The sequence below is a fragment of the Sus scrofa genome, chromosome 14 (assembly GCF_000003025.6).
Source record: "Sus scrofa isolate TJ Tabasco breed Duroc chromosome 14, Sscrofa11.1, whole genome shotgun sequence".
Lineage (NCBI taxonomy): Eukaryota > Metazoa > Chordata > Mammalia > Artiodactyla > Suidae > Sus > Sus scrofa.
Window position 1 is genome coordinate 141,219,815 of NC_010456.5, and position 14,039 is coordinate 141,233,853.

The 14,039-nt window shown below is 66.7% G+C and overlaps 1 protein-coding gene across 1 annotated transcript; it reads right to left on the minus strand.

The window, feature by feature from the left end:
• On the minus strand, positions 1,363-13,914 carry ADAM8 (ADAM metallopeptidase domain 8). Its single transcript, XM_021073932.1, has 24 exons — positions 12,262-13,914; positions 11,164-11,267; positions 10,341-10,417; positions 10,094-10,172; positions 9,923-9,999; positions 9,521-9,704; positions 9,213-9,275; positions 9,070-9,138; positions 8,625-8,794; positions 8,400-8,481; positions 8,007-8,155; positions 7,744-7,921; positions 7,438-7,527; positions 7,163-7,352; positions 6,993-7,068; positions 6,517-6,679; positions 6,069-6,146; positions 5,504-5,588; positions 4,783-4,897; positions 4,101-4,287; positions 3,654-3,719; positions 3,484-3,534; positions 2,272-2,349; positions 1,363-1,936 (listed from the first exon to the last, which is right to left on the minus strand). The coding sequence occupies exons 1-24, from the start codon at positions 12,305-12,307 to the stop codon at positions 1,886-1,888; spliced, it is 2,508 nt and encodes an 835-aa protein (XP_020929591.1). The 5' UTR covers positions 12,308-13,914; the 3' UTR covers positions 1,363-1,885.

Here is a 14,039-nt window from a genome sequence, read left to right on the forward strand (position 1 = left end):
AGAGCCAGGTGTGCACCTCGGGGGCTGCCTTCTCATCCCCTGCCGCGGGCCTGTCCAGCACATCTGGGTGGTGGTGCCTGTGGGTCGGCAGCTGCTGGCCAGCGGCCGGAGCTCGGGGTTGAGGGGAAGGTTCCAGTGGACAGGACCCGAACAGTGTCAGAGAATCCCGCAGCTGTAAAACAGCCAAGAACTCATCCCAGGGGCTGGGAGGGGCGGGGGGAGGCCAGCCCTGGAGGGAGGGCCCTCGGAGAGCGAGGCCTGGGGGCTCCTGGCAGAAAAGGCAGGGGTTGGGGTTGGGGTTAGGAAGCCTGCGTTGCTCTCGGAGCCCTGCCTGTTAAGCAGGCGCCAGTTGCCAAGCTTCGGGGCGTGTTGCAGGTGGGGACACAGTTGTGCAGGTCCTCGAGCAGGGGGCGGAAGAGCTTCACAATCTCCGCCAGCATCCCTGCGGGGGGAGCAGGGCCAGGTGAGCCTGGCCTCGGGAAATAAGGATCCTCGGACTCCCAAGGCCTCTGACGTAGGTGAGGGCAGAGAGGAGTCCGGGGGAGGCCCCGCAGGGTGTGGGTGCCCCGGAGAGGGGGCCGAGCGAGGGAAGGGTCAGAGGGGCTGCTGGGGGGCCCCTAGTGGGCCTTCTGCTCCCCGGGAACGCGGCGGGTAGGAATTTCCGTGACGGAGGCGAACACACAGGCAGCCCCGCTCCTGGCCGCGGGCCCCCTCCTTCTGGGGCGGTCGAGGCAGCGCCCGGTCCACGCCTTCGCCGCGCCTGTTTGCTCCCGTCCCGCCCGTCCCTTCCAGAGGCCCCTCTCGCCCCGGCTCTGGGGTCTTCCGCACTTTGCGGGGAGCCCTGGCAGCCGAGACCCTTCCCGGGGCGCGGCCCTTGCCCGGCCGTCTACCGGCACATCTCTCTCGGCCTCGAAGCTCTCGCTGGCCGGGAGCGAGGACCGCGGGGCTCCTCCTCGGAGCGGAGGGCGCCTGGACCCCCCGGCAAGCACCCCGGCTCCCGGCCCCGCCGTCGCCGTCGCCGCAGTCCCGGGCCAGGGGCGCTTGCGGCGGCTGAGCGGGAGCGCGTCCAGCCAGACGCAGAGGCCGCGGAGGGCGCGGGGCGGCAGGGGCTGCGGGCTTGGCTGCGAGGCGTCCGCGCGGCTCCCCCGCCGGGGGTCGAGCCGTTGCCGGGAGACGGCGCCGGAAGGGCCTTGGGGCCGGAAGGGCGGGGCCGTTGCCGGGAGACGGGGGCGCGGCCGGGAGGGCGGGGCGCCGGCTGCCGAGGGGGCGGGGCGGGGGGGGTCGCTGGGTGCCGCCTGCCGCCCCGCTGGGCGGTTTGGTTTCGCTGGGGAAGGGCTGTGACAAAGTCTGCGCAAAGGGGAGAAGGTTGGCACTACCCGTTCACAGTAGACGTTTTATTTTACCAAGCGTTGGACCTTTAAATCTTATAAATTCACATTGTTGCACCATTTTCCACGGATCTTGCAAAAATTTAGAACTTGATCAATAACTTAATCGTGAAATACAAACATTGCATTAAATTTTTCAGCCCTGCTGAATATGCACCTGAGGTTTACAGAGACCCAGACAAGACACCCGTGGCTCTGGAGGCACCCGTGTGTGAGGGACTGGCCTGGCCCCACGACAGTGAGGGCCTTGAGAGGACCCATTCCTGAGGTCCGGACAGCAGCCAAGGGCCTAACGCGAAGTCCTGGGCTGGGATCCTGGGATGCCGGAGAGGGGCCTTGATCATGAGGAGCTGGCTCTTCTTTTAGGACTTTTCACAGTGAATCCAGCCCCCGGGGGAGGAGCTGCATCTGCTGCTGCGGGTGGTGAGGTCACACAAACCACAGGCGGACAGGTGCAAGGCGCCCCCCCCAGAGTGCTTTGAGCTCTGGCGGGTGCATCACCTCCTCTGGACAGGGGGTTTCAGAGCGACCTTTGGCCCAGCAGCTCCCTTAGGGAAGGAAAAAAAGAACTGATATTAAAACCTGTCTGCTACAAAGAGCACAAGTGAATCTAAGTTCCTTTAACTTTTCTTGAAGAGTTTAGGTCCTCAGTTCACCCAGCAATGACTCATCACTCAGAGCAGCGATTAACAGCTGACACTTTATCAAGAAGAGACTTCTGGGCTTACACAGGGGAGGAGGAGAGAGCTTAACAGCCAGTAGAAGCAGCCACCCCTGAGAAGTCCTCTGACAGAGTACAGAGCAGATGCTAAACCCCCTCAGTGCCCCCGCCAGCCGGCTGGGGGGCAGCCAGCTCACTGTGCCCTGTGTGGGAGAGGCTCACCTGAGGGGGACCAGGTTGGGCCCCTCCAGCCCCAGGCTTGACGGGAGGCATTGGCGGAGCACAGTTTGGCTTGACAACCTGGGAAGAGGTAGATGTAGCTGACAGCTGGCCATGCCAGGGTGCCAGCTTCCCAGCACCTTGTAGAAAGTTCCCTGGGTGCTCTGCTCTGCTCCAGACTGGTCTGCAGGCTTCTCTTTGCTGAGCTCCTTACAGAAATGTCCCCCAACACCCTCCCCACCCAAAGCTGCCACGGCCCCAGAATAAAACCCGTGTGTGTGTGTGGCAGGGCCCCGTTCCTGGGCCCATTGCTTATCTCACCTCTCCCGTCCCCTCCACGCCAACACTGCTCAGGAAAGGCTCTTAAATTGCCAGAATGCTGGGCTGTGGAAGATCCAAAGCCCAGAATCCACCAGCCAAATTGGCATTTGCTTGCATTTCCGCTTTCCCGGGGCAGGACTGGCAGGCGTGGAGAGGACGGTGCCTAGCGGGAGCCCTGCTCAGCCCGGGGCACACGTTCCAGCGCTGCGGGCTGCGCGGCAGCGGGCCGGGCTGGGGTACGAGCGGGGCGCAGGCCATGGGCTTTCTCTCCTCCAGCACGACCCCTGCACAGCCTGGCCTGGCTGCCACCGCGGCCCGGGCCAGAAGGGTCTGCCCAGCCTCCTCCTCCCTGCTTGGCTGTCAACACCCTCCTAAGACTTTCTGAAAGACTATTTTTGTAACTTTACTAACTCCGAAATTAGTCCAAAATGTCAAGTTAAAAGGAAGGCGAAGCAGAGCCTCGCCATTAAGCAAACAGCCCAGCGAGATCGGCGGCCGGGGCTGGGGGCTGGGGGTCGGCTTCAGGAGGAACGGGCCGAGCGCTTCTCCAAGTGCCCCTGAGACATGAGCCACAGGAGAAGTGGGCTTTGCGGGGTCCGGAACCCTGAGACCCCACAGCAAGCAGGGGATGACTCAGCTCCAGGGGTGACAGGCCGGTGGGCGGGGCCAGGCCCCAGGAGCGGGAGCTAGAGCAGGTGAGCCCGCAGAGGGCTCAGGACCCCGGGCAGTGCCCACGGGGGTCCCAGCGATGGTGGAGGGCACAGCGTGCAGAGGGCCTCCCGGGCACATCCAAAGGTGGGGGGCTTGACCCTCTGGAAGGATCTTCCCAAACCCAAGGGATCGCTAAGGTGGAGCCCCTGTGAGCCCCTCCCCCTGGCGGCCCAGTCCTCTCACCTGCTTGGGCTTCAGCACCGGGAGAGGCTTGGCGGGAGGAGCAGGTCTGAGCTGGTTAGAGGGAGAGGAGCCGTGAAGACCGGGGTCCCAGGTTCGGTTAACGTCCTCACTGGCCTGTGGCGGCCACCACCCTGGGGTCCCTGGCCCCCATCCAGCCCAGCCCCACTTACCTGGCCTGGGGCCTGCGGGGCGTACACAGGAACTGGGAACAGTGGGCTGGACATGGCAGCTGGAGGCTGCGGGGAGCAGACCCATGAGTCTGGGTCTCAGGGCGGCTGCCTCCAGGGAGCCCTGCCTTTGGAGGCGCCCCCACCCAGCTGAGAACCCAAGGGAACAAAGTCCCGTGTGTGTGCATGGGGGGCCCCATGGACAGAGGGAGGAGCTGGGCAGCAGCAAGAGTCTGGGCCTCAAAACCATCCTGAGACGGACCTGACAGGGGCCCTGAACCTCAGGTTCAATTCTGCCACCAGCTCCTGCGGGGCCTCGGACTGCTTGTCCTGAAGCCCCGTTTCACCTCGAAAGGGGTGGTGGCGGTCCCTCTAAGCCCCAGGGGACTGCATCCTGGTGTGAGATTTGGGGGTGGCCCGGGGAGCCCGTCAGGGATGGCTGGCGCTTACAGCAGGGGGTGGCCGCTTAGGTGTCAGCGGAGAAGCTGTGGGCTTGGGATGCTGGCTGGGGTCGGAAGCAGGGACCAGCTCCGGGGGGCACACACTGGGAGCCGGAGCCTTGCTGGCCCCTGGTGTGCCGTGGCCCCCAGGGAACAGGGGGTTGGAGAGCCCCACGGCCGTCTTAGGCCCCACATTCCTGGAGAGAAATAAGACAGGTCAGCACGTCCTGCCTCGGGGTTCAGCCCAGGGGCTTGGCGCTCCTGGGCCCTGGGGTCCCTTGGCCTGGCCAGAGTCCCTCTCAGCCGCAGCTGCCGCCGCACGGCACTAGTCACTGCCACACACGTAAGGAGGGGTGGCCTCGTGTGTCCTGGGCCCCACGGTTTCTGGGGGCCAGTCAGGCTGAGTGGGAGGTGCTTGGAGGCCACTGGGCGAGGGTCCTGCTGAGGCCAGCATGGGAGTTGCGCCCCTGTAGAGTGGGCGCTGGAGCCCCAGAGCCTGGGCAGGCTCAGAGTGCAGTGTCCTCAGAAGGCGGGTGGGCCGGTGCCCTCGGGAGTCAGGGGTGGGGGAGGCCGCGCCACTCTGAGCTTTCACGTCACAACAAGCTGCCACCCCTTCCTGTGTCAGCAAAGGCAGGGCCCAGAGCAGGTCCCCTCCCCCTGGCAGTGAGCTTTCGGTCCCAGACCAAGCTTACCGCCCTTGGACGGGGCTCCGGGTCCTGCGGTAGATGCCCACAGCTGCCACGGCGAGCACCAGAGCCCCCAGGAGCACCAGTGGTACCACCAAGCCTATCTGGAGGCTCCCGGACGCTGTGGGGCACAGGACGAGCGTCACCAGGGCCAGACCTGGCTTGAGGCAGCAACACAGACCCTGTCTGGGCCAGCCTGGGGCCGAGAGGGGCCTGAGGAAGACCCCCCTCCTGGGCCATGCGGATACCCCAGAGCCCGGGGCCTGCTCGCAAACCAGGAACGCTTGAGACCTGGAACGCTACACGCACGTTCCAGGCTTCAGGTGACAGGTGGGAGGGCTGGGTGGCGAGGGGCTCTAGGCCCACAGTGACACGGGCGTGGTCAAGCCAGGCCCCGGAGGCCATGGTGCTATGGACGGCCGCGTGTTTAGGGGCCACTGGGGAGGAGGACACGGTCGGGTGGGAGGCCTGGGGGGCACTGGGGACCAGCGGCTGGCACATGCTCTCCTGCACCCCTTCCTTTGGGACCAGCCGAGATGGGGACACAGGCTCCCAGGCACCCAGACCGGCGGGGTCAGGAGGCCTGGGGGCTGCAAGGCCACATCCTTAGTACCCCTTGTGGTTTAGGGGCATATGCTTCCTGCTTCCAAGGGGTCTGAGCAAAGGCAGGACCCCCAGCTGGACCCCATCCGGCTTGGGAAGGCCGGGTGGTGCAGGCCCCGCCTACCTGGGTGCGCGGTGGACAGCAGCTCTGCACAGTGGGGCGGGGCCCAGCCAGGGTGGCAGTGGCATTGGTCCTTGTGGTTGCACACCTGGGAGACGACTAGACATCAGGGTTTCCAGACCCCCACCTGCTGCCCTGCCCGGTGCCCAGCCAGGCGCCATCCGCTACCCAGGGCCATCACCAAGACTTTGCCCAACGTGCTGACAGCAGCAGCCCCTCCCCTGGGCAATGGAGGAGGAACCCCGCCGGCTTTCCGTGCGAAGCAGACAGCTCCCCAGGCAGGCTGGGCAGCACCGGGACAGGGCGCCCCTTCCTTGCCAAGCCCCCGGGCTCTGACGGGCCACATCACAGCACTAAAAGCCCAGAAGAGGACATCTCAGATCTGAGCAGCCTGGCCACATGCCACCAGCACGGTCACCACCCTGGGCCTCAGCGTCTACCAGGACACCCAGACCCTCGCCAGCTCCAGGCTCGGGAGGCCCCCGTGGGGTCGTGTAGTCCCCGTGACACTGGCCTCTGCCTTTCGTTTGCCTGGGCGGTCCCAAGCAGGGCCTACTCGCCAACCTACCCCATGGTTGTTGCACCGGGCAGAGCAGTTTCTGGATCTGTAAACGTGGAGGTCCTGGCAGAGTCCTTTCCAGCAAACCTAGGGGGTCGTGGGGGTCTCCTGAGGCAGCCAGAATAGACCCCTGCTTGAAGCACCCCCACTCTCCAGCCTCAGCCCAGGCTGGCCGGAAACCTGACTGGGGTGGGGGCGGGGCGCCACAGCCTCACCTGCAGCCTATCTGCTGGCACCAGGGCCACAGGGCCCAGCCCCCGCAAGTCCCCAGGGGCGGGGGTTGCAGGACCGATCGATGCTCTTCCAACCCATCAACTGAGAAGGGGCTGCACCTCCCGAGTTTCCCCCCGGAACAGACCCCACCGCATAGCTCTCCTCCAGCCGCCACTGCCCTGCTCTGGGCCCCGCGGGCTCGCCCTGGGATCCAGCAGCCCAACGCCGGGGTACGGCAGCCCACCTGCTCTGAGCCACACCGGGTGCCTTCAGGCACTGGCTCATACTCGGCGCTGTCGTCCTGGTTAAGAGCCTGGCAGGTGCCCGAGTGGGAGGTGAGGGTGCAGGAACTCCGCTCGAGGGGCTTCTGTCCCCCCTCGCAGAACAGAGTGCCACATCTGTGGGTCCTGAGGACAGAGAGATGCTGGTGGACAGGGCCTCCTACGCGGGGCCTCCTGCTCCGTGCTTGCAACCGCGCTTGGGGGACTGGGAGCTGTGGGTGACGCCCTGGACCCTTGGACAGGCTGTGTGGTCAGCCCACAGGTATCCACACCCCCAACCACCCTCCCACAAGGGCAGCATGCTTGGGCCCCGAGTCCCTGGTTCGCCCCTGGTTCAGCCCCCAGAGCCCTGCGTGCAGAGGGCTCTCTTGGCGGCCCTGCCAAGGGCGACATCCTAGGTCTTGGACCCAGGAGACTCGGGCGGCGGAAGGAAGCTCACCTGCCTCTGGAGACCCCGCCTACACAGCCTGCGGAGATGCTGTTGGCGTAGCACGCCTCCACGGCCACTCGAGCACCTGCAGGCCAAGGGCAGGTCAGCCCTGCAGCTCAGGACCTGCAGCCACCCCGGTGGGCCTGTGGGTCCCACGACCAGGGTCACGCCTGCCTCACCTGGCCCCCACAAGTCCTGGCACCTCTGGGCCAGTGTGGGGCAGTCCCCGTTGTAGCAGTAGCCCCCCCGGCAGGGGGTGCCATTCTCCTGGAAGGCGTCCTCTGGACACAGGGCCTGCTGGCCATCGCAGAACTCCCCAAGGTCGCACTCGTCCTTTGGGGGACGGCATGGCTTCCCGGCCAGCTGCACCTGGTCCAGCAGAGTAAAGCTCACTGTGGGAATAGGAGGCCCCCGAACCCCCACACCTGCTGCTGGGCCCGGGGCCCATACTCACCCTGCACTCGTGGCAGCAGGCGCCGTGGGCACACTCGGCCCCCTCGGCCAGCAGGCAGGTGCTGGCGTTGCAGCAGCGGTTCTGACAGTCCTGGGGCAGGGGCACCGGGCAAGGTCTGAGCCAGTGGCACGCCAGCCTGACACTGGCCCCAGGGCAGACTCAAGCCCCCCCGTGACCCCGGAAGCCCCTTTCGGAGTCAGGGAACAGGTGTGGCTGGGAGCATGCAGGGTGCCCGTGGGGCAGGAATGGACACGGCCCCCTGACGTGGGCAGAGAGCAGAGGGCGGGGTGGCGCTGGGCTCTGTACCTCGGGCGGGCCGCAGTCACACTGCTCCCCGCGCTCCACGAAGCGGTTCCCACATACGGGGCCGCCCACCAGCCGGTCAGGGTCTGGGGCGTCTGCCAGGCAGGCCGTCCGCGGCTTCTCCAAGAACGTCTCCAGGTCGGTCCGGCTGCACTGGCTGAACATTCTGGGGAACGCAGAGCTGAGGGAGGGGTGTCCCTGTCAGGAGGGTGGGGGCAGGCTGCCTGCGTCCCAGGACCGCCCCCGCTGGGCAGGCCGAGGCTCACCCAAGGCTGGCTGCCATGACACAGCCGCCGCCACCCTGTGGCACTGGGCAGAAGCAGCCCTGGACGTTCTCATCATGGTCCATGCCCAGGTTGTGGCCCATCTCGTGCGCCATGGTGCTTGCCACGCCGATGGGGTTGTGGCTGTGGTCCTGCCGGAGGGGCTGCGCTGGACGGGGCTGCTCGCAGGGCCCGTCCACCCTCCCCGGCTGCCCCAAGTGGGCTGAGGGGCTCTGCGGAGCTTCCTGCCAGCGTCACTGCTGCCCAGGTGTCCAGGAGACATGGTGGGGACGAGCAGGCCCCTCCCCACGTCCCAGCTACCGCTCAAAGCCCCACACCAACCCCCGGTGACCAGCTCCAGCTTCTGTCCCCAAACCCGGGCCGGGTCCCCCGTACCTGGTTCACAGCCCCTGAGTCCCGGGAGCACATGGCGGACACCTTGGCCAGCCCCACGGTGGTCCCGGTGAAGTCAACCCCGCTGGAAACAAGAGAGTGCCGAGTGTGGACACCCTGGGAACAGCTTCCCCCGGGCGCCCCCTGTGAACCTGCGTGGCCCTGCGCCCCTCCCCCACCCCCCCAGGGGACAGCGCGCCCCTCCCCACAGCCCTCCGCCTGGCTCACGTGATGAGCTGCGCGTTGTCATGCAGGTGTCGCGAGGCGAGGTCTCGAGCCCGCCAGGCCAGGAAGTTGTTCAGGGTGGTGTCGGGGTCAGAGCTGATGGCGATTTTGTCCCCACTGTTCCAGATCTCCAGGCCCACAAGCACCACACGGAAGTTGAGCTCCTGATAAAGCTGTGAGGACAGAGAGACCCGAGGGTCAGGCCCCAGACACTGAGATCAGTGACAGGGCCAGAGCCCTGGGGGCGCAGGGTCCACTGTGCTGGGCTGGGTCCCAAGGGCCAAGTCCCAGCTCCCCCCTGCCCCTGGCTGCCCCTCCCTCCCTCTCCAGGTGCCCCAGGTGCCCCAGGAGCTCCTCTCCAGCCAGGTTTCTGTCCGGCTGGGTGTGCGCTGCCAAGGGTCCCAGCGGGCCCTGGAGGAGACCCCCCCAGGCCGGAAGCAGCCCCCACCTTGTCCACGTGGTTCACCACCTCCAGCACCCGCCTGCGCACGGCCTCTCTGCTCCCCAGCTGCCGGAACTGAAGGACGACAGACCCTCAGGCTCAGCCTGTCCCCAGCCAGGCCCCTGCCCAGCCCCAGCCCCGGGGGGTACCTCTGTGCTGTCCGTGACCACGAACAGCTCCACGTAGCGGGTCTCTCGGGGTAGTGGCCAGTTCTGAGGAGCAGTGACAAGAAGCCGGTCAGCCACCCAGCCACGGCTCTCCTGTCCCCAGCCTATCTTTGCACGCTGACCATCTCCCGGGGCCACTCGGTGTTCAGGGAGCCATCCAGGGGGCTCCAGAGCAGGTCCCCACCAGGCACAGGGGCAGCCGGCAGCCCCCAGCTTCGCCGACCACAAAGGAGACTGGGGGATGCAAGGGCCCAGGCCGACAGGGGCGACGTGGGTCAGGCGTCGCTCACCCGGGGCCTGAGGGCGGCCGAGATCCGAGGGCCCAGGATGCTCTCCAGGCTGCTGTCGTTGACCCCGCAGGTTCTGGCCTTCTGCTGCAGGTGCTCAGCCTGGTACAGCGCGTGCCGTCCTTCCTCTCCGCCGCCCTCCAGGGGCTCGATCAGGTGGACAGCAGAGCCGGCCCGGAAGAAGCCCCTGAGGCAAAGGGAGCACAGGGCTCTGGGTTAGTGCCCCCCGCCTGCCCTCCAGGGGAGGAATGGGGGCGGCGCGGCAGGCCACGTGTGGGGGGACGGCATCCAGGGCCTGTGGGAGCCCCGCAGCAGGCGCCCCGAGACCCACCTCTTTCTTCTTGGAGAGCAAGGGGGTGCTGGGCCCTGATTCTGGACGTGCCCTGCTGGGGGTGCAGCACCCACCTGAGGCCCGAGCAGGTGCTAAGGCTGACGGCGGAGCGCTGGTGCCCCTCCACGTGGCCCTGGTAGAAGCAGTCGTCCTGTGGGAGGAGGTTGTGAGGACTCTGCCCACCCCCGGTGCCCCCCCCCCCGCCCCCGCTCCCAGCCTCAGGGAGGCCCCCCAGCGGCCCACACCTGCCTCTGCAGCTGCTCTGTCACCTGGGAGCCATTGGTGGCTGTGTAGGTCTCTGTGTAGCCTGAGCCCACGAGGTCCCTGGAAAAGAGCTGCTGTGGCCCCTGGGCCCTGCCTGCCTCCCCCAGAGGGCGCCCCCAGAAGCCATTTCTGGCTTGGAGGGGAGGCTGGGCCAGGGAGCCAGACACCCAGGACTCAGGCGTGTGTGGGAGGCGTGGGACCAGCCTGGGGCCTTAGTCCCCTGCTCACCTGTTCTTCCGAAGGTGCACAGTGAAGGCGTGCCCTCTGGCCTCCAGGACATAGCTCACGCTCTCTGGGTACTGGCCCTGAGCCGGGGAAGGGGGCGTCCAGGGAGGGGCGCTCAGCGCCGGCCAGGAAGAGGGGGCGGGGCCCGGGTTGGAGGGGCGGGGCCGGCGGGGCCGCCTTGGTTTCCCATAAGCCCACCCAGGAGAATGACACCCCTGCCCCGGAAGCAAGGGGAGGGGACACAGCGCCAGACGGGCAGCCTCTGGAAGCTGGCGGCCCAGGGGGCGGGGGTGACCCTGCCCCCACGAGGCCCTGCCCCCTCCAGCCCGGGGCTGGGCAGGGGGGCGTCTCCAGCCTGCATCTGCCCCTCAGGAGGCCTGTGCTGTGCCCGTAGGGTGGGCTGGGGCCCAGGGCCGCCGGCGGCTCTGCCTCAGACATGGAGGTCAGGACGGTGGGAGGGGGGTGCTGCCCGTCCTCACGGGCGGGTCTCAGGAATGCCCCCCGGCAGCCCCAGGGAATCCCGCCCAGCGCCAAAGTGTAAGTCAGTCTAAGAGGAATCTGACTTAGCGCAGGAGTGAAACTGGGGAGTGGCCCCCGCCCGCAGGGCTCCTGAAAGAAGACTGGACGGCCCCAGCGGATGCCACCCCGAGGCGGGGCGGGGGAAGGTGAGGCCTGGGGGACGAAGGGGCAAGGCAGTTTGGCAGAGACCCCCCAAGTGGGCTCTGTTGCCCTAAGGGGCCTGCCCAGCCCTCAGCCTTGAAGGCGGCCACTCACTGGATGGGCTCCCAGAAGGGAACCCCTGGGCGGGCCTTCTGCCGAGACTTACCGAGGGGGAGGGCAGGGCTCGGCGGGCGCGGGGTCCTGGCAGGCGCCGGGGCCACACCACCTCGTACTGCTCCAGGTGGGGCAGGGCAGCCCTGGGGGCGACCACTGCCGGAGAGGGTGTCACTCAGAGCACAGTGCCCTGCTGCCCTGGGGGGTCCCTTCCCAGTGGCTGTGGGCCCTGCCCTCCTCTTGGGGAATCGCCTGACAGCATGGGGACCGCAGCGCCGGGACTACAGGGTGAAGAGGGGGCACCACAGGGCGGGCACAGCAGACTCTGAGGTCCGGCTCCCCAGCCCCAGGGTGGATTCTGCATCCAAAAGACCACACGACCCCCAGAGCCAGGGGCGACCGGATGCCCCTCCCCCTCTCCAGAACCGAGGACTCGCGGGGCTGCCCGCCCAGCACTCCGAGCTGAGACTCTCATCTCAGCCGCTCACACAAGTGCATCTGCCTGTAGGGTTCACCCCAGCCCAGATCTAGGAGCTGCCCGTATCCATCACCAGCAGCAGGGCCAGAGTCGAGGACCAAGGGTGATGATTATTTTCTCCCTTTCAAGGTGTCAGTGGTGTGTTTCCAACACCACTGTCCGGCAGCCCTCCAGGAGTCAGAGCCGGAGGGTGGGCCAGCCCAGGGCCCCTGCGCAGAAAGCACCCTCTCCCCAGAGCCCCAGGAGGACCTCAGGACCCAGGGCCAGCCGCATCGTCAGTCCCCCCAAGGGAGAGGCAGGTCCATATGTGGCAAGACAACCCCTGGGGTGCCCCTACACCTCAGCACCAGGCCACTGCTCCCCGTGCCCCTTCCCTGCCAGGCTGGGGTCCTGGTGCAGGTGGAGGCGGGGGCTGCTCCAAGGCCTTGGGATGGAGCCCAAGCAACTGGTCCCCCCTGCTCTGTCCCTGCACCCCCCCCCCGCCCAGGAAACGCCCAGGTGGCCATTTCCCCCCACAGTTCTCTTTTGAAGTTTCTGTCTCCAGGGCCTCACCCCTGAGTGGCCACTGGCCACCTCTGCCTCCAATGACTCCAAGAGACCAGCCCAGAGCCCTGTGCGGGGCGCAGGGGGCCAGGGGACCAGAGGAGCCAGACCCCGACACCCAGCACTCACCCTGCAGCCACAGCGAAGCCAGCAGCGGGAGCTCGAGGCCGCGCATGGCACGGGGTGGACGAGGGAGGAGGTGGCCTGAGGGTCGGGGCCTGGCAGGCTCAGGGCCCGAGGTTCCAGGGTCCAGGCCAGGGATCTGGAGGTCTGGGGTCGTTCACGGTGAGCGCGAGGAGGAAGTTCCGCGCCCAGCGGCGCAGTACTGGCTCAGGGACTCACTCCCGCGCGCCCCGCCCTGGCGGCCAGCCCCCCGCCCGCCGCCAATCGGCTCCAGGGACGCTGGGAGGGGCGGGGCCTGGGCACCTGGGGGCCAGCCCCGCCCCGCCTCCCAGGTGTATTTCTGGTCCCCCGCGGCTCTTGGATAGTGTTGTCCCTTATCCAGGGTCCAGCAAAACTTGATAAGCACGGACCGAATTAACGCAGGGGTAGGTGGACACGCTGACCCGGGCCACTCTGGCCTGGTACCTGGGATTCAGGCCTCCTGCAGCTGGACTGGCTGGTGGGGCCCAAGCCTCGCTGCTGGATGTGCTCCCTGGGCCATGTCCAGGCTGCAGGTGAAAGGGCGTGGGGCCCACAGGGCTCCAGACCAGGCAGGCAACGGCCCACCATCTCCCCCAAAGTGAATGGCAGAAAAGCAAGACAAGGCGGGAAGGGCCACACACACTTTGGGGCATCTCGGGCGCAGGTGACAAGCCCCAAGGCCACAGTGACGGCGCAGGCAGCTCCTGTCCCTGAGCTCACACCCAACTGCGTGTTACGAAACCACGCAAACCCTCCTGGCAACTGCACTTCTCTTCTCTGGTGCCACATATGCCACCTGAAAGCAGAAGTGCCGAAGCAGCAAGCCCCTATTTGGGCAAAAACACCCACGGTGAGCTGCCCAGACCAGGACACTCGGCTCACCAAGGACGCCACACTGGTGGCCAGGACCCCCACCCTCCACCCCATGCCCACAGTCCGCTCCCTCCCACCGTCACCGCGTGCAACCTGGAGGTGCCTCAGAAAACCCCGCTGCCCAAGCCTAGGACAGGGGCCCGGGGCTTTGGGACTTGGGGTCAGATGGGCATCTGTGCTCAGCTCCCGAGTTGCACAAGCTGGGACTGCAGCAATTCGGTCAGCAGATAAGCCTGCTTACTCACAAGTCATGCCTGCACACACGGCAGCTGAGGAGAGGAAGCAGTTTGTGGCTTGCAGCCACCCCTCAGCTCCGGGCATCCCCTCCACAGGGCACCCCTGTCCTTGGGCACCCTCATCAACCCTCATCTGCCCAGGGGCCTCCTGGAGCGGATGGTCAGAACTCAATCTTGAAAATGGCACACGTGGAATTCAGCGGAAAGAGGCAGCTTGGCTGGGAAGGGCCCACAGCAGCACCAAGGTATTCACGGCAGGTCGCCCCCAGGAGGGCTGGACAAGGCTCGGCCCCACAGGACACAGCCCTTGGCCCAGGCAGCTCATCCATCCTCAGAGGTGACTCACATGCCAGGCCACTCCAGCTACAGGACCAGGGGCTCTGCTGCCCCCTGCTGCCCAGACCAAACCCAGGCCCACAGTTTGAGGGCTTCCTGCTGACCTCAGGGAGCCCTGCCCCAGTCACAGGGACAGGGGTGGGCACCAGGCTGCGACGGTGCCCCCGCGGCACCACGGAGACCGTGCTCACGTTGTTCAGATGCTGTGTGTTTTGACTGTGTCTTACTCGAGGCCAAAAAAATTCTTTAAAGTGACTCTGCTCAACTCAGAAGTGTCTGGTCTGAGTGTGTGAACCCTGAGAAACGACAGGAGATGAG

Bases quoted from the DNA above. Each gene is read 5' to 3' on its own strand.
- ADAM8 (XM_021073932.1), bottom strand. From the start codon at position 12,307: ATGCGCGGCCTCGAGCTCCCGCTGCTGGCTTCGCTGTGGCTGCAGG. The intron at 8,156-8,399 runs GTACGGGGGACC...CCCCTCCGGCAG, and splicing joins ACTCAGGGGCTGTGAACCAG to GACCACAGCCACAACCCCAT. The intron at 4,898-5,503 runs GTAGGCGGGGCC...TGTGCCCCACAG, and splicing joins GCTGTCCACCGCGCACCCAG to CGTCCGGGAGCCTCCAGATA.